At 32.7% G+C, this 20,075-nt stretch overlaps 1 protein-coding gene across 4 annotated transcripts in view; it reads right to left on the minus strand.

Moving 5' to 3' along the window:
- The window catches only part of CNTN5 (contactin 5), a 1,096,099-nt gene that overhangs the window by 658,723 nt on the left and 417,301 nt on the right, over window positions 1-20,075 (minus strand). For all 4 annotated transcript variants that reach the window (XM_016134020.2, XM_016134019.2, XM_016134021.2 and 1 more), the window contains one exon: window positions 1,189-1,313. In XM_016134020.2, the coding sequence (XP_015989506.2) occupies window positions 1,189-1,243 (55 nt within the window). In that variant the 5' untranslated portion in view covers window positions 1,244-1,313. The remainder of the gene's footprint in view (window positions 1-1,188; window positions 1,314-20,075) is intronic.

The following is a 20,075-nucleotide window of genomic DNA, read 5'->3' on the forward strand; positions in this document are numbered from 1 at the left end:
ATGATTATTTCTTTTTTAATTAAACATTTTAACTTTTCATTTAACTTTTAATGTCTCTGAAACTATTCACTTTTTTACTTTCTCATAGATGTCTCTATCAACATTTTATAGAGGTCTCATCCCACCTTTCATGTCTCTTCTTAAACCTTTTTTCTTTTGGAAGTTAGGTGTTCACATATAATAATAAGACATCAATGACTTTTGTTTTTGCAGTTACTATTAGTATTTTAACAAGGAAGAAGCCTTTATATATCTTTTAAAAACATTTAGGTACATGTAAATATGTTATAATATAATATGAAAACAATAACATGCATTTATATGACTAAAATACTAGACTCATCTCTGTATATAAAGATATTTTTTGAATGTCAAATGAAGTTTTTTAGCAGAATTTAAACTGAGGACTACCTTTCTGGTTTTAAAGAGGACTCATCCATCATTCATAGTTGAAGTTACACTGTTAGCACTTAACAGAATATACAGCCACTGAGTTAAATCTAATCAACTTGAAATGTTATGTGTATAAGCATTTAAATCATTGCTATAATTTAATTTCTAGACATTCTTAAATTAAAACAAAAAAGCTTCTGGCATATTAATTTTTAGCATTATGATAATATTATTTCAAAGAATATGAACTACTTTTGTAGATAAAACATCTTATGTTAGATTCAAAATATAGAACAATAAAATTTATCAAAACAAAGTTAAAGATTAGACAATCAAGAGAACATATTGTGTTAGAGATGTTTTTAAATGATAGTGTGTGTGTGTGTGTGTGCGCGCGCGCGTGTGTGTGTGTCTGTGTGTGATAAAGCTAGCATGGTTCTGTTTTTATATAGTGAAATTCAGCAATGTAATGAGACATTTTTATAATTACCTGCTAAATTATGTGTATAAACCATATATTCTGAAGGCTAACAATGACTTATGTTATAAATGAAAGTCACTGAGGTGAGACAGATACTTATTTTATTCTTATATACATAGTATTTTTTAAGAACCTTCTTATATCGAGTTGTATATGACTTTTTGCAATGCTAACAAGGTTTTAAGGGTTTTTTTTCTCTTCCTTTTGTTAAAATTTCTGAATACTGATATACGTTTAAAAGAACATCTGAGGACACTTTGTCATGGAGATCTTTATCTATTTTTGTTATTTGATACATAAGGCAAAATTGTTACCTGAAAGACACCCAGCGACTGACAGACACAGAATTAATCTCCAAGGGTAAACCATCCTTCTGCACTCAGGTTTCCTGTGTTGCAGTGTATTTAGCAGCTCTACGGCTTCTTCATTAAAAAATATCCTGTTGAGATAAACAACCATTTTCAAAACCGGAGAAAATAAACAAACAAAAAGCAAACACGCAGCAATTTTTAAAATCTCATAATAAAATGATAAATAATTTTTAGTTAAAAGGTCGGATTAATATATACTTGAATATTGACAACGATAACGCAATTTCTGTTAGAATTAATTTAATGTGTTACACAAAAACTTCAGAGAAGTGATAAACTTTCCCTATGACATTTATTTATATTGAACACTCGCTTACAGATAAGAATATCAGGCTCTAATGGAGACAAGTTTTCCTCACAGGGAATGTATAAGAACTATATTTATTAAATTAGACATACTATTGGACTAGAAAAATAGGATAGAGGAACCAGTTACATACACTATTCTGGTCTAGAACATAACTAATGATCATTAGCCAAATAACTTTACACATCGTGCATTTAGCTCATCTAGATCACCACAGGGAATTTTTCTCTTTTAATTATTAATGTCAACTACCTTTGTTTATAACTCCTGTGATTATCTGTACTGTGTTATAGTTTACTCCTTTGGTAAGTTATTTCTCTCACATCCTTTGCTAGCTGGAACCTAAAGGAAATAAGGATTTTCATGAATATTTAACACTTTTTTTGTCTAATGCCATTTATATAGCAATAACCAATACAGCACATTAATATCTTTTGGTGCCTTCATTTGTCCTAAAAAGTACAATAAACGTAAAAAAAAATGAAATTCTAGCATGAAACTTTCTTTAAGAACTTGATAAGTGTGCATTAGGAATTCCTATAATAGACAAGTAACTGAGTTTTCAGGTGTCGGGGCTGTCCTTGTCAGCCAAAAATGATTAAATTGAGAAATAATTGTATAGTCTATTCATAAATTTTAGATAACAATTATTTATTGCCTGGTTTCTCCCTATAGTCTTAGAGGTTCAGGTTATCTCTACTTTTTAGAAAACATTTTAAAAATATAAACAAGCATTTTTCTCCCAGCTAGGTTACAATTTAATAAAGAGAAAAATCTCTTGCTAGTGAGTCTTCTACCTATATAATCTTACTTCCATTTAATTTATATTTTTAAATCTAAGCCTTGGTAATCTATTTTAATTACATAGCTGAGGATCGGTAATGTAGAAGAAAGTTAATAAGTGTTAAAGTGGTTGATTCATAGCCACTCCTTTAACAAATATATTTTTCAGCATTTTTATCTTCCAAGTAAATATCAAAACAAATACAATTTGAAGCACAAAAATGATCTTATTGCTATTTTTTATAATTTAAAATAATTTTATTATTTATACACTGCTTTTTACCAGAATAGAAAAAGAAGAAAATCAGCACTTCATACATAAAATAAATACTTACAGTTGCTAGAACTACAATGATTCACGAAAAGTGCATATTTAAATCAGTAGATTTTCAATCCATGATGAAATTGGTCTTTCTCAGACTGTGAAATCTGAGAAGTTAATATAGTTTTGTTTAATTCGATTTGATGAGCTTCCGCTCAGTCCATGTTCCCCAAACTGGTACTTCATTTTCTATTTATAATGTTCTCTGTTGTCTTAAACATTCTTCATCAACAAATACAAATATTTTTAGAGCTTTTATGTGCTGTAGCCTGGGAATGTCAAAGAGAATGTACACATGGTTGCACACATGCACACCTACACGTACACATACGCACAGAAGTTAACCACGGGACATGAACCAAATAAGCAGGACACTGTAAGTGTAATATAGAGTTATCAAAAGAGGAATCCATACATAAGGATGGCAGGAATTAGGAATGGTCTAGAAGAATCATTAGTGAAATATCAAGAAGACATTAAGCTTAGACGAGAATCTTACTTTTAAAAGGAATAATGCAGGGAGCACCACAAGCACATGAATAGATAAGTTAGTATAAGACAGTGATCATACTATGAAAAAATTAACACAGACAAGGGGGAGCAAGTGGCTCTAGGATAGAGAGGACTACTTTAGTAGGGATTTATGGAAGGCATTTCTGATAAGATGCCACTTAGGCTCAGTATTCATGTTATCAGCATACCACTATGAAATTATCCTTGTGTATATACTCCAGCACATTTTTTTAAAATTCTCAAGTAAAAATTTTCAGTACACCAAAATTTATAACTAAAATAATTCAATTTTATGTTAAAATTTCTTCATATAAAAAGAAGCCTGCATGTGCCTATGTGCGTGTGTGTGTGTGTGTGTGTGTGTGTGTGTGTTTCATTTTCAAGCATCACTGATTGGCTATTGGGGCTTTAACATAAAAAATAATACTATTTCAAAAGCCATTCTATTTGAGATATCATATCTAAATTATATTCTTCCTTTTTGCCTTCTATCTTCCTTATCATTCTCTCAATCTCTCTCTCAAAGTAAAAAGTAAATAAAATAATCTTTATGTTCTGAAATATGTAAGCTTTATATACCTCTATTAAAAACACAATTATTCTATGACTTTAAGAAAATCCCTGTGTCAAAGTAATAAAATAATATAATTAATCGGACATACAGTAAGTTCCTACTATATGCCAGGTTAAAGTACAATTAGTTAATAAATGTTACTAAAGCATATCAGGATGTATACCTTAATAGAGTCTGACAGTGGTACATTACTGGTTTTCATTAAAAGACTGAAAAGTCATACACTAATTTGGAGACTACTAATTGGATACATTAAAAAACTCACATTTTTTAAAGAGCTTATTTTAATGTTTAGACTATGTATCTATTATTGCCTGTGACGGTCAAAGAAAAATATGTGAAATGACATTACTTTGTAGTATTTTTCTGAATTATTAAAAATATATGCAAATAAAGTAAAATAAGTAGATCATTGCTTTAGTATTAAGTCATACATTATAAATCATAAATGCACTGGACAGTTGATTGCATAAAGTACTTAAAAATATCACATTTCTATTAAAGTCTGAAATATGCTGTATAAAATAAATCAAGTGATAGCATGTAGCCACCCGAGTACAAGTTAGTTTTTTTTCCTTAAAGACACATATAGAAAACTGCCTCGTTAAAGATGTATACATGCAAGTGTGTAAAGAAAGGGAAAGACTGAGAGAGAAAAAAATATTTCTATTGCCTGCTGATCTCTCTCCTGGTCTACAGAAATAATTTCTTATCATTTGTCCCCTTAAAGGCTATCCACACAAGAGTTAGAATTATATTTTAAAACATAAATCAAGCTACATTATTTCCTCATTTCAGTGGTTTATTTTTAAAATAAAATTTAAATTCCTTACATAGTCTACAAGACCATGTATAACCTGGTCTCAACCTAACTTTCTGATTTCATCTTCTAGCATTCTATTTACTCTGGTTCCAAGACACTGACTCTTTTTTGCTCAATCAAACATGCCAAGCAATGACTGTCTAATTGTTTCCTTTGCCCAGACCCCTCTACCATTGGTTATTATCAGAATGCATAGTTTTAAATTATGGAAGATGCAAGCCTTTCTTGATCATCCTCTTTAAAATAGCAAGTTCCCCCACCACTCCTGTCAGCTCTATCACTGGTTTTTATTACGTTGCCCCTGCCTTATTTCTCATCTTAGCAACTGTCAGTTCTTGAGGTTATGTGATTTACTACTGGGATATAATATCCATGAAAGCAAGAATATTTGTCCTTTCCATCTTTGTAAACCCAGCATCTAGAAGAGAATCTATTTTTAGTAGGTATTTAATTAATACTTTTGAATAATTATTAAGTAAAGTGGTACCTCTGGAAAGTATATTATTTGGCACAAGATAATACAATAAAAACAAATCACTATCCCTTAAATTTCCATAATACTAGCAATAATGACTATTTATGAAATTCTCTGTGCCTGGCATTGTGTCATGTACTTTACTTACACAAACTCTTATTAACTTAACATCTCTTTTTTATGAATATAACTTGCCCAGATCACACAGCTAGTAAAAGTCAAAACTTGAGTAAGAATAATTTAGATCTTTAAACTACATCATCTCTTACAGAAGAACTTCATAGTGATCTTTTTAAAAGTCGCTAGACATTCTCTTATTTGACACAAATAGGAGCTGGTACTGAGTTAATTTTTAAAATTTATTTTAAAAAATCATACACATACCTTGAATGTTATAATTTTTTCTTTATTTTTAAATAAATGTTGTTATTCAGCTAATATGATTTAACTCTACATTCTTTGGCCAATCTTATTATACAGAAATGAGGTCTTTTTTTTTCTGATGATCAATATTCTAGTGAAAAAATCCCTTCTTTTATTTTAACATCATGTGAATATTTTATACATATATCCTGTCTGTAATGCATCATATACAATTTTTATTTTCTTTAAAGTGGCATAAGAACATGGGAAGTGGTCCGATGATAGCATCCTTAAAGGTTTTTTTTTTTTATTTTTATACAATTTCTCACATACATTGAATATTATAGCATTTCCTAAGTTGCTCATTTTATTGAGCTTTTCCAAGACTATTAGTTTTGGGGATTTTAAAAAATCTTTTAGTTTTCTTTTCATAGAGCTAATGCTCTCATTCTTGGTACACTCGTATGTCATTGATCTACATAACATTTATTTGATTTACCTAATTACATCAACATGTATAACCTCTATAAACAGAGGAGACAATAAAGGATGCTAGTTACGTGGCAAATTAGAACCGTGGAGGTTAAGTACAGGTGTTTCTATCCTAATGAGCATGTGGCGGGGCTACAATATGAGGGGGTTGGAAATTAATTTTTTTGAAAATAATAAAATTATCAAATATTTATTTTGCTGTGTAACTTATTCTCCAACTCAACCATGACTCTCATAAGACTGGGGCTAGTGGTACTTTTGCTCGGGAGAGATACCCTTTAAAGGCTGAGAAAGGTCAGAGCCGAGGCTCGCAGAAAAGAAACATTTAAAAAAGCCGCTATGAGGAATTGTATTCTAGATGTCCTTGAAGTTTTCTACCCCAACGCACCTGTACAAAACAATAGGTAATAAAATGTAATAGAAGATCTAGCAGGAAAAAAAAAGTATGTCGGTCTTGTTATGTTTGCTCTCATTCATCCCTTGAGGACCATGCAGCAATGTCAGGAGGTAGATAGACAAAATTCTCTTTCAAATATAACCAGAGTGAGTTATGATATTGTGAATCACAAGAAAATAAATTACATTTTTGTGTCCTTGACAAAATACTGAGTTGTAGGTAGAAGACTGAGCTTATAGTGTTTACATATTTTGGAGGTGTTCTTTAACATGGTTTGCTACAGTGCATAGTTAAGCATTTTCCTCATCTTTTTAAATCAAAGAACTTCTTTTCACCTTAACAGAACCTGCCCTGTGGAAAAGTGTACAGCAAACATTTAAGAAAGAGCAACACTAGTCTTCTGAGACTTCAAGTCAACTTCATAATTTTATTTAAAACACAAGAGAAGAAAAAATAAGGCTCAAGGTTATTTAATACTACATAAAGAACTGAATAGAGAAATCAGAAAAAAAAATGACAACTCTAGGCATCTGTTGTCAGAAATATTCTATGATTCTCATCACCTGGTGATTGACATAAAGAAAGAGTAAAAACAGAACACTGGCTCATTGCACCCAATGTCAGCCTCCATGTAAATTCTGGTAGGAATTTGTTGTGTTGGGTCCTGAGCACCATGATAGAAGATTTCTCTTTCTGCTAATATGAGAACTAGAAAGTATGACAAATCTTTTTAAAAATAATATGAATTATATTACAAAATATTATTAAATGCCTGAATAAACTAATTTGGAAAAAAAATTAAAGATCAAAGCTAGATAAAAGCCGCAAACAGAAATGAAGCTAACTTTCATTATTAGGTCATTTACCAAATCCCAATGAACTTCAATTTGGTGGTCATGGCTTTTCTGAGTGTGTAGGACCAAAAACAAAGCCTAGAGACCAAATAAGGTGGGTGGTCAACTTAAACAAACAAACAAATAAACAAACCTTCATATAGCTAGGATGCCACAGGGCTTCAAAATCATAGTTAGGTGAACTAGAAATTTCTCTCTATAGATATACTTTACCCAGAGAATAGAAAAGTAAAAAATAAACTAAAATAATTTATTTTAAATCATGAGAATGGATGGAGAAAAAAATCTCATAGCAAAAATTTCATAGTTAATACTCACAAAACATATAGGAAAACAAATCATTGTGAGAGTCAAACTGAAACAGTAAAAGTCAGAATCTGATGTATAAAGACTTTAGATATGTAACTTTTCAGACACAGATTATAAAATAAATATGTATGATCTGTTTTAAACATGAAGGAATTGACATTGTAAAAAATAAGAAACAGATTAAGAAATCATCTAGAATGCAGCCCAGGAAGGCAAATGGATAGAAAATATGAATGAAAGGTAAACAGAATGGAAGATATGATAAGAACATCTTATATATCTAATCAGATTTGCAGAAAGAGAAGAAGAATAACATGAGGAATATATGAAAAGAGAGAAGATTGTCAAAATTTTCCAGAACTTAAGAAATTTAACAATTTTAAGATCTAAGGACAACTGAAAAACCCAAGAAGACTGAACACCTAGGCAAGTCATATAGAAAATACTGAATATCAAAGATAAAAAACAGCCAGAGAAAATACGAGGTATTAATTTATAAAGGTAGGAAAATCAGACTCTCAGTTGACCTAATGATAGCATTAACAGGATCCTAAAAGATAGTAATAATGTGCTGGTAAAAAAATAACTGTCAATCTATAATTCCAAATCCAGTGAAAATTAAAGGACAAGAGTTAAATATTGTGATTCCCTGAGACCCCGCCCCACCCAATTTGCAGGCCCACCCAAGCTTCTTCTAGTGGATTTTCCATACAAACAGCTTGTCCTGGATCATGCTGCAAATTTTCCTAAATTCTCTCAAAGATTCACAAAACTCAAACAAGCAGCAGCTGGCCTCAGTATACTCCATACCTCTTGTGAGAAGCACCAAGCCCGGCAGTAGTGGCAGCCAGCCTCGGTTCGAAGTTTGGCCTCTCAAAACACCTCAGAGCTCAGCGCAGGCGGAGGACAGCCTTGGGCAGAGCACAGGCTGCTGCTGAGCTAGGCCTTTGGCGAGGCCCCTCCCAGAAGACCTGGGGCCTGGTACGACGGGTGATTGGTTTTAGACTGAGCCAAAGCACGACCTGGGGCTGCATCTGGAGAAGATACGTCCTTAGGACAGACTGGTCAGACACCAGAGAGCCCTGATATAGCAAATCCAGCTTTAAAGGGTCAGCCCCTGCACAACAGCTCCTCCACTGTTGTTAACGGGCAGTCTTTACAACCAATCGGTCTGAGGGTCAATCGCTCTCACTGAGATGCAAATAGCATTCAAGGCTTAACTACAAGGAGGCACACACAACCCATACCAGGGACATACCTGGAACACCTGGCTCAGGTGACCAGCACCACTGGGCCCCACAGGACAGCTACTACATAAGGCCACTCTACTAAGACTGGGAGACCTAGTAGCTCTGCCTAATGCATAGAAACAAACACAGGGAGGTGGCCAAAATGGAAAGACGAAGAAACATTTCCCAATCAACAAAAAGCTGGGATAGTGATACTTATACCACACAAAATAAACTTTAAAACAAAAACTGTAACAAGAAACAAAGAAGGACCCAGTAATTCTACTTCTAGGTTTTTATCAAATAAATCCAAAACACTACTTCAAAGGGACAATAAACTGTATGTTCATTGCAGCATTATTTACAGTGGTCAAGACATGGAGGCACCCTGTGTTTCCGTCAATGGATGAATGGATAAAGAAGAAGTGGTACACACTTAATGAAATATCTCTCAACCATAAAAAAATAATGAAATCTTGCCATCTGTAACAACATGGATGGACCTAGAGGGTACTGTGGTGTGTGGAATAAGTCAGACAGAGAAAGACAAATCCTTCATGATTTATATTTTCACTTACATGTGGAATCTATAAAACAAAATAAACAAACATAACAGAAATAAACTCATAGATACAGAGAAACTTTTGATGGTTGCCAGATAAGAGTGGGGTTGGGAATGGGTGAAAAAGGAGAAGGGATTAAGAAGTACAAATTTGCATTTACAAAATAGTCATGGGGATGTAAAGTACGGCGTAAAGAATATAGTCAATAGTACAGTAATAACTATATATAATGTCAGACGGGTACTAGATTTATTGGGGTGATATATAAATATCTAATCATCATATTATATACCTGAAACTAATATAATATTGTATGCCAACTATAATAGAAAAATAAAAATTATTATTTGAAAACAAAAAACAATAATTGTGCTCTCTTAATCTTAGTTAAATTAGGTTTTTAATGATTTACTTAAATTTAACCTATCTGTCTTCAGAAAACTGGCATTTTGATTCATTACCTTCATCTAGCAGTAAATACCACAGGGTTAAATAGTATTTAAACGATGTCTTGTTATTGGCACGTGGTTAAACTAGAATTGTAGATAAATCTGAGGCAATGATTAAAATAGTTCATAGAAATCCCCTTAGGAATCATATACGTCTTTGTTCTTCACCTCCATATTAAAACCTTTTGCCTGAAATATTTATATTCTCTAAAGACAAGAAAAATAGGGCTGATAAAAGACAAAACACACAAAAAAATAAACAAATAAAAACTTGGAAACATGCTCCATATAAATACATAGTATTGTTATAAAACATTAGGCAGCTCCCAAGTAGAATTTTACTTGTCATTTTTAAAGAATCTGTAAATGTGGTCTTCTATGTCGTTGACAAAGGATTCATAAATAATCTCAATGAAGAAAAAAGAAAGAGTACAGAAATATACAGTGATCCTTTTGATACCCTAAACTTTAATGTCCTGATTTTTTCACATAGTAACTACAAAGAAGCAGTGTGGTCAAGTCAATGAGGACTAGTAAGAAAAGGTAAAAAAAAAAAAAAAAAAAAAACAACGAAAAACTAAGTTCTGGGCAAAGCCAAGTCCCTGATAAAGTGACTCTCTCTTCTTCAGTCTGTAGCATGGCAGCATCAGCCTTTCTCGACTCTCAGCAATGTTACCTGATTTCGTTAAGTCCTTGATGCCTCACAGATATAAAGTCTAAAAATCCAAAATGAGAATTTTATTTCCTCACTTATTTCCCTTTATTCATTAAATAGCTTTGAAAATTCTTAATTTTTAGTTTCTTATTCCTCAACACCAAATAATTCAAGCGAGAATTTTTACAAATGCTGGGAACCTGCCAGAACTATGAGATTAAGAGCCCATCCAGGACAATAGTCTGACAGAGATTCCAAGAGTACAGCATAATTTCAGTTTCTATCAAGTGAATAAAGTTGCTTATGATAATCTGGTAACTGAGAGAATCGGAAAGTGAAAGATCACCTCATGTAACTTTTTCATAGCATTAAGCTACTAGGCTTAGTATTTAAGACATTTATAGCTGCTCTAGGTCGTTCCACATCCTCAAAATGCATTAAATCAAAACTTTTTTATATTCAAGTTTAAAAATAATTTATATCTTATTATATATTTCGATTACTACTATAAAATACTATTTTATTGTTTGAGGAAGACATCCTTAAATTGATTTTCATATAAGCAAAGTTAAATTAAGAAAGGAAAAATTAAGTGGATTGTTTAATTGCATAACCTAAAAGTAGCAGATCACATGTTACAATTGATTTTTTCTACCCTATTTAAAAATAACTATAGATTCACAGGTAGCAGCTGCAAAAAATAAACAAACAAACAAACAAACAAACAAATAAATAAATAAATAAAAGAAGGTCCTATGCAACTTTTCCTCTCTTCCCCCAATGTTAGCATTTTACACAACTAAAGAACATTATGAAAACCATGATCTTGGTATTGATATAACTAGAATTTATTCAGATTTCTTCATTAGTTTACATGCACTCTTGTGTATGTGTATCTGTGTGTTTTTAATTCTACATAATTTTCTCTTGCGTGTAGCTTTGTGTAACTAACACCCAGTCAATATGCAGAGCTGTTTTATCACCATAAGGCTTCCTCATGGTGCCATTTACAGCCTCCTCCACCATCTCCCTCTCTCTGAGGCCTAACCCCTTGGAACCACTATATTCATGCACTGCATAATGACACAAAGGACCCCATATACAATGGTGGTCCCATAAGATTATAAAGGAGCTGAAAGAGTCCTATCTCCTAGTGACATCTTAGCCATCCTAATTTCATAGAGCAAAACATTACTTATATGTTCGTGGTGATGCTGGTGTAAACAAACCTGCTGTGCTGCCAGTTATATAATAGTATAGCAAATAAAATTACTTAACTACATAATACATGATAATGATAGACAACAGCTATGTGATTGGTTTATGTATTTACCATACTATACTTTTTATCATTATTTTAGAATGTAATCTTTCTACTCATAAATAAAAAAGTTTGCTGTAAAAAAGTATGCCGTATAACTCTGGCAGCAGGCTCATTCATCTCAGATTACCTCATCTCTTCATTGCATCATTTTCTCTTGTGCTTGATTTAGTCATGCTGTTTTATAAAGCAACCTGCTGTACAGGCTTGAAGCCTAGGAGCAATAGGCTATATGATATAGCCTAGGTGTGTAGTAAGCTATACGATCTAGGTTTGTTTAAGTATACTCTGTGATGTTCTCACAATGACAAAATCACCTAACAATACATTTCTCAGAACATACTCTCAGTGCTTAAGTGGAGACATGACTGTATTCTGTTTTCAAGAATGTTTTATTATTTATTTCAAGAACGTTTTATAATTAGATTATTTATTATTTCAAGAGCGTTTTATAAATAGAATTATGGAGCAGGTAACCACGTGAGATTGGTTTATCACTCAGTATACTCCTAAGGTTCATCTAAGTTGCATATATTCCTTCTCGTTGCTGAGTTATAATCAATGGTATAGGTTTATCATGACTTGTTTATCCATCAAAGAGCATTTGGGCTGTTTCTACTTTTTTGGATACTGTAAATAAAACTACTATTGACATTTTTTCACAAGTTTTTAAGTGAGCCTAGCTTTTTAATTTCTCTGGGTTAAATGTACGACTGCTGGGATGATCTGATAAATCCATTTTTAGTTTAAAAACAAGAAAGCCGAAAACTTTCTAAAAAGGTCATGCCATTGTATAGTCACTCCATAAATGCCTATCTATTTTTCTACATCCTTACCAACTTTTGGTGTTATTTTTTTTATTTTAGCCATTCTGATGGGTTTATGGTAACATCTCATTGTAGCACTACTCTGCATTTCTTTAATGAGTAATGATGTAAAACAGCTTCTATGTGCTTATTTTCTATCTGTATATTCTGTTCTGTGAAATGTCTTTTGTGCTTTACTCATTTTCTAATTGCTGTGTTTATATTTTTACTGTTGGGCTTTGAAAATCTTTACATATGCGAAATACAAGTCTTTTGTCAGATACATGGTTTGCAAATATTCTGTAACTTGTCTTTTCATCCTCTTAACAGGGCCTCTTACAGAACAAAGCCAGGTTGATAAGGTCCAGTTCATTATTTTGTCTTTTTTTAGATTGTGCTTTTGGTGTCAAGACTAAGGACTCTTCATCTATTCCTAAATCCCAAAGGATTTCCAATTACTGCAACAGGATTTTTTGGAAAGATTATGCTACCCCATTGCTTTTGCAACTTTGTCGAAAATCAGTTGGGCTTATTTTTGTGGGTCTATTTCTATATTGTTTCTGTTCCATTGTTCCATTACTTCACCCTTAAGCCGGTCAATTCAGTTCCTCCCCAAATGTTCCTGGTGCCTTCTGAGCTGCTGTTCCAGTGCTGGAGCTCAGAACAAGTTGTTCAGTGGGTAACTTCAAGCACTGGCTCTATAGGAAGAACACCTGGGACTTTTGCAGCCCTCATTCTAACTTAACCACAATCTTTGCTGATTTTCACATCCAGACTTTGTGGGGACTTAAATTCTTATTTTTATTATATCCTTCCCTCTGTTTGTTTCGGGTGTAATTTTCTCTTATTTTGCTATATTCTTAACATAGGAACTTAAATGATAGTTTTGAGACTTTTTCTCTTTTCTAATATAAGTATTCATTGCCATAAATTCCCCTTTCAGCACTGCATTTATGTGTTTTCTATTTCCTTTATACTTCTTCTTTGGCACCTAGATTATTTAGAAGTGTGTTGACCAATGTCCAAGGGTTTAAAGATTTTGCTGTTATTTGTCTATATCGACTTCTAGTTTTACTTAATTATCATCGGATGAGATTCTCTGCATTATTATAAATTCTTTAAATTTGGTGAGGTTTGTTTTTATGACCCAAGGTATTGTCTGTCTTGATGAATGCGTCATGAGCCTTTGAGAAGAATATATATTTTGTTGTCATTAGTTGAAATGTTCTAAAAAATGTCAATTAGGTTGTGTTAATTGATTATGTTGTTCTACTCTTTTATACCTCTGCTGAGGTTGAAATGTTAAAATCCCCAATTCTAACTGTGAGTTATTCTAGTTCTTCTTTTTATTGATGTTTGTTTCATGTACTTTGAGATTCTTTTGTTTGTTGCAAACATATTTTAGATCAGTTTGTGTTCTTAGTCAGACTTATATAACTCCCATACACAGCCTAGATTTTCATTAATTCTTCGTTGAGCACCCGAGCATTTATCATATATTAGGTTCTGTACTAGGTGGTGTTGATTTAATAGTGAGCAAGATGAACATAGCCTCCGTGTTAAGGTCACTTTAGCCATTAAGCAATACTCACCCTTTCTAAGCTTACTATACTTTTTTGCCTATGCTCCTTCCCATATCTCTTTAGACTGATGATTTCTTTTCTATATTTCAAATCTTGTATCTTTAAGAAACTTTTCCTTTGACATTTTGTTTTGCTTTTCTAATACTTTTTTTATATAACAGTTCTCACCTACAATAATCTAGCAACTATGAATTTGTCTATTGATCTAAATTTGTGAACGCCTTGAAGGTATAAGCCATATCTTGTCTCTACTTGTTTCCCAAGCACCTAGCAAAGTGCCTGGTATAGTTAGACATTTAACAAATGATCATGTGTTATACTTATCATCAAATTATCAACAAAGCAAACAAAAGAAAACCCTAATATCAAACATGTATTGTATTTCTTTTAGGTCTTGAAAACTCAGCACGTGTTTAATCAGCTTTAGTTCTTGGGCATTTCTCTGTGCTATGATTACTCCTTTCAATTTTCCCAATACAGGGGCTTTCCACTATATTGACACCTCTATATTTTGTTTTTCCAACATCCAACATCCAACAAAGCAAGCCACTTCATTCAAGGGTAAAGTGTGCTGAGGATGAGAATGTTTGTGGGACTAGGTCACTTTTTCTCAGACGGAAGTGTCTGTAATCAAGCAAAATTTCCAGGTTTGAAAATACTCTGTGTAATTACATAGACACTTTTTCAAAAGAAAAAAAAACATCTAAACATATTACAAAAATGAGATTGGTGAATTAAACCTCTAAATTAATAAGCTTAGAATAGTGGGGCTGTGATATATATGACAGAAATGTATAATGCAAACTCTTTAATGTTACACAAATTTCCTGCATGAGTTTAGAAAGGTTTTAATACTTTCACTAAAGTGACTATAGCATGCAAAAGTTTGTAATATGGAAAGAACATGAGGTTTTTGAAAGAAGAGACATGAGTTTTAAATCTCATCTTAGTTGTGTGATATTGTTCAAAACTTTTAATCACTCCGATACTTAGCTTCTGCACATATAAAAGATATGCCATAAGCAGTCTCATAATAACATTTATATCTTAACTAGAAACATAAAGTTGTATTTTACTTTGCAATGAACTAAAACATTGTGATAAAACTTAATTCCAAACTTATCAGTTTAGAATGCATGATCATTTAGACTAGTCCTGGTATGAAGTATAAGTTACCTATGAATAAAACTATCACATATCATAATGCTCTTTTATTGCCTGTACTGTGGTGTTAGACCAGTCATAAGACATTTTTCACCTCCAAAGTGGTATTATAATACTTTATCTCATAAGGTTGTTGACAGAATTAAATAAAATCATGTGTGTGACAATGGTTTGGAAATAAAGCATATATGAGAGTCTGTCTTCATTACATTCAGAAAGTTGGGGTTAAAGGGAAAAGAGGAGAATGAATGCTAGTTGAGGTTCAAAGGAAAGAGAAGAGTGATTCCTGGCTGGCTGTACACCCACCACATCCTGACATCCTATCAGTTAAGTTTGGTCCCTGGCACCTGGGCTCTAGTGTATGTAGCCTTCCCCATGGCTCACCAAATATCCCAAAAGGATTAGTTCAGATTATTCTAAATTTACCTTCTCCACAGAGGAGACCTGCCAAACAGCACATTTCTGAAAGTGAAATAAATCACACCCTTGGCATTAGGAAAATTTAGACATGTTAATATTCCCTTTACTAATTACATTTGCAACTATAAATTTCCAAAGTTAAATTAATTTTATCCTGAAGCTGTATACTTTTAGAACAAGATTAATTGTTCTTAGAAACAGAGGGTACAACACGATAGACAAATAGTTAACTTTAAAATGTAACTGTAAAGCCAAAGAGCTATTGCTGGGAATACTGAGAGTAGCACTCACTGCTCTAAAAACAGTTACAGTGGTTTAAATACTGAAGTTTGTTCTTAACCATTTTCCATTTGAATTACTCCAATACATTCTTAAAACTGCCACACTAAATGATATTAATAGTACAACAAATTGACTAGTATTATAGGAATATATCTATTATTTTTATAGGCATATTTAATTGAACATGTTTTTTTAGATTTCTAATTAAAACTGGTAGTAAAAATGATGTCTTCATATTTAAGCCTGCATTTTTAGACTTAAAACTACCTCACAATTAGCACTAACGTACAGATAGTTCAGAAAAATATAATGCTAAGACATTAAAGTGAATTGGAAATCCTATTATTAGTTCTATTATTAATATAGATCCCTGTCAGCAGAAAAAAAATATATAAGTAAATAAAACTACTGTATGTGGAATATAGTGCTGCTTAATTTCTTTCACAAATATATAATGTTACAGACTAAATGTCAAAGAGATCAGGATGTAAATGGTGGCATAATCCCAATGGGAAAAGTATATCACTTCTACTGTATTTAATATTACATTGAATGCTGCACATTTTAAATACTGTCTCAATAATTCACTACAGATTCAAGGTATAAGAGGTAAAAATCCACACATTACTGCAGACTGGTGCAGCAATAATGAACTCTAACGGTTTTTACTCAGAATTAAGCGGCCACCGATTAGAAAACTGAGTTCTCCAAGCCTCTAAGGGCAGTTCCACACTTCACATTTTCAGTGGCAAATTATATTTGACATTTAATTTAAAACCCAAGACACCATAACATGAAATCTTCTAGGCCATTAATGATAAAGCATTCAGGTATCCCCTCACTTCGTTGTTGCTTGAGGCTACCTCTGCTATTTCCCAGAAGGCTGTATCATTACTGCAGCATCATGCCCATGGGGTAATGTATTCCTAACACACATGTATAATCTAAATAGTGAGCATGCTTCTTAGATGCTTAGTTAAACACCTCTTATAGCTGCTTGACAATAGATAACCTAAGACAACATGAACCCTATACGCAACATCTATTAATGGAATATTTTTGTTGTATTGGTGGTGGCAGTAGTAGCAGTGATTATGCTTTATGTTTAAGGAGAATGAAAAGGTATAGGCTTTTTTTTATTTATTAAAAATAATAAAGAAGTGATCAATCATAAGACTATCCTGCTTTGTTTATAATTGTCATCTTTTATATCCACTGGGAGACTGATTACCTTGGAATTCCTTCTTCAGTGAATCTAGTTATTTCTGGTTGTAATAGAGTTGAAATATGGGGTTTGAAACAGGACATATGTGGGGGTTCAATAACTACTACATTGGTTACTAATTGTGAACTCTTCAATATTTTATTTAACCTCTTTAAGACCATTTCTTTTCTTATGTGAATAAAAATACATGTAATTCTTTAATGTTCTTGAAAATCCTGTATTAATAAGACCATCTTAAGTTAGATTCGTGAATCTAGGATTATATCTTCCTAAGCAGCACAGGATAGCAGTTAAGAGCTCATGCTGTGGGCTTAGACTACCCAGGTTTGGATTTTAGCTCCACTCTTTTCTAGTAACTAAACCTTGGACAACTTATTTAAAATCTCTAAGTCTGAGCTGGAGTAGCCACCAGCCACATGTGGCTATTGAGCACTTGAAGTGTGGTTAGTACATATTGAGATATTCTATAAGCGTAAAATACACACTGGATTTCAAAGACCATGTGAGAAAAAAGAACTGTGAAATATTGGAATAACTTGTTTTTATATTCATTATATATTAAAATGATTATATTTTGGATTACATATATTTTACTTTATTATATGTTCTGTTGAAATTAATTTCACTTGTTTCTTTTACTTTTTTTAAAAACGTGACTACAAGAAAATTTTAAATTACACATATGGCTCGCTTTGCGATTCACTTTATGCTTCTATTGAATAGTACTTCTTAAAGCCTTATATTTCTCATCTGTAAAACAGAATTTATAATAATATCTTCTCGAAAGGGTTTCTATGGGTATTATGATATAATGTATAAAAACCAATTATTCCAATGCTTAGAACCTGGTAGCTATTAGCGTAATACCCCACAGTTTTTCTTCTCTTCCTCTTAAATGTGGGAGAGAGAGCAAGTTCCCCAAAACTGCGAGGACCTGCTTGCTACTTTTTTCTAGTTCATATTCTTAGAAGAGGAAGCACAGGTCATACTTGTTACCTCAGATTTTCCAAGTTATAAATTTAATATTTTATTGAGTTTTTTAGTTACTACTCTGTCTGTCTTTAAGATTACTGAGAGCAGAGAACATAACTTATGCATTTTAACATCTCCAGAATAGGGTGCTGTATTTTTAGTTGTAATGAGATAATTTATATGACATATTTATTGTTATATTTTTTTAAATTCCTAAATATTTTCTGAAAAGAACACTGGTATTTAAGACTAACATAACTGGTTAATAATTCCAGTAAAAACGTTCATGATCTGAAGGCTGATAATCTACTGTATCTATTTAAATAATGTCCCCAAATTACAGAGAATAAATTAATAAATGTCATCATAATCTGAATAAATGCTACTTTTAAATACTTACCTTCAGAGGCTGAAAGATATTACAGAGATTCACCCTAGTTAAATTCTTACCAATAAATAATTCATTTAGATTCTCTCAATCTCTCTTACTCTCTGTTCCTCAAATAGACACTCACATACATACACTCTTCCCTGTTCCCCACAAACTATCTGACCTGTAACTTAGCTTAAAATGTGGCCAATACTACTGTTTTTGAAAGGTTCAGTAACTGACAAACTACCAACACACAAGTATACAAAAACTGCCTTAATTAAAATCCATTTGATTTTTTTACCTTGAAAAAAAAAGGGTGGGGGGGGGGACAAAAAGTTATCAAATAAGAAGCATGATGTTAGTGAGTTAAAAACAATTCTAAAATGCATACTAATCCTAGTGGGTTTAAGTATGTCTACCATATCTGGAAGGGATTTTATTCCACAGGAAAACTGAACATAATCTAGAGAAGTTGGGTATAGCAGGGAGGGAGAGAGAGAAAGAGAATAGTATTTTTACAAAGATTTTGTAATATTTCGCATTGTCTGCAAAAGATCTCTAATTTACTGCCTATTTCAGTTCTATTAGTACTTTGTAGTTCAGCCAACCTCACTTTTTACTAGATCAGTGGTTCTTAATCTAGCCGTGCATTAGAATCATCTGGGGAACTTTTGAGACATTCCCACGACCAGGCCGTATGCCAGGCCAATTGAATCAGAATCTCTGAAAGTGGATCTCCCCATTTAATTCTATGGCAATCTGGAGTAGATTTTAGCAATAGCGTTTAAAGGGTCACCTTTCTTTTTTTTCTTTCTATAGAACCAAAGGAGGAAAGGATGTAATAACATGTGGCTGGCCAGTATTAGCAGCTTAAATTCAATAAAGTTAAGGCTGAACTTGAATTTTCCTACTTATCTCCTTCTCTCACATCCTACACATCCAATATATTCACAGAACCCACAAAGTTTTCCTCATGTTATTTTGTTACTACATTGCCGCAATAATAGCCTACTCTTAGCTGTCATCATCCTCTATTGCCTGGACCACTACAAGTTCCTAAGATCTGATCTTCCAATATTGCCACTTGTCTCCCTCCAGTTTGTTGTCCACAACACAACCAGAGTAAGACTAACAAAATTCAAATATATTCCACATCACTAAACTCATAAACTCCCTTTGATGGCTTCTGCATTGATTTAAACAATAGTCACTATTGTGGCCTATGATGGTCTACACGATATGGACTCCAACTACTTCTCAAGCCTCAACACATACAATTCTTTTTTTTATTCACTCCAGCACCCTACTTATTTCAGGGTCTCTTAACATAACTGGCTCCTTTTCAAAACTCTACCTTTTGCATGTCTTGCTTCAACCTAGAATGCTCTCGTTTTTACTCATTCTTATATTGTAGATATCATTCTTATCACTACTCAGAAAACCCTTCCCAGACCACCTCAATATGGAAAGATTACTCTGTTACTTACTCATAGAACTGTACTTCTCTTTTCTAGGAAGGTAATCCCAATCTGGTATTATACACTTATTAGTGTGATTACTGGGATGATACTCCAAT

The sequence above is a fragment of the Rousettus aegyptiacus genome, unplaced genomic scaffold (genome assembly GCF_014176215.1).
Source record: "Rousettus aegyptiacus isolate mRouAeg1 unplaced genomic scaffold, mRouAeg1.p scaffold_m13_p_5, whole genome shotgun sequence".
NCBI lineage: Eukaryota > Metazoa > Chordata > Mammalia > Chiroptera > Pteropodidae > Rousettus > Rousettus aegyptiacus.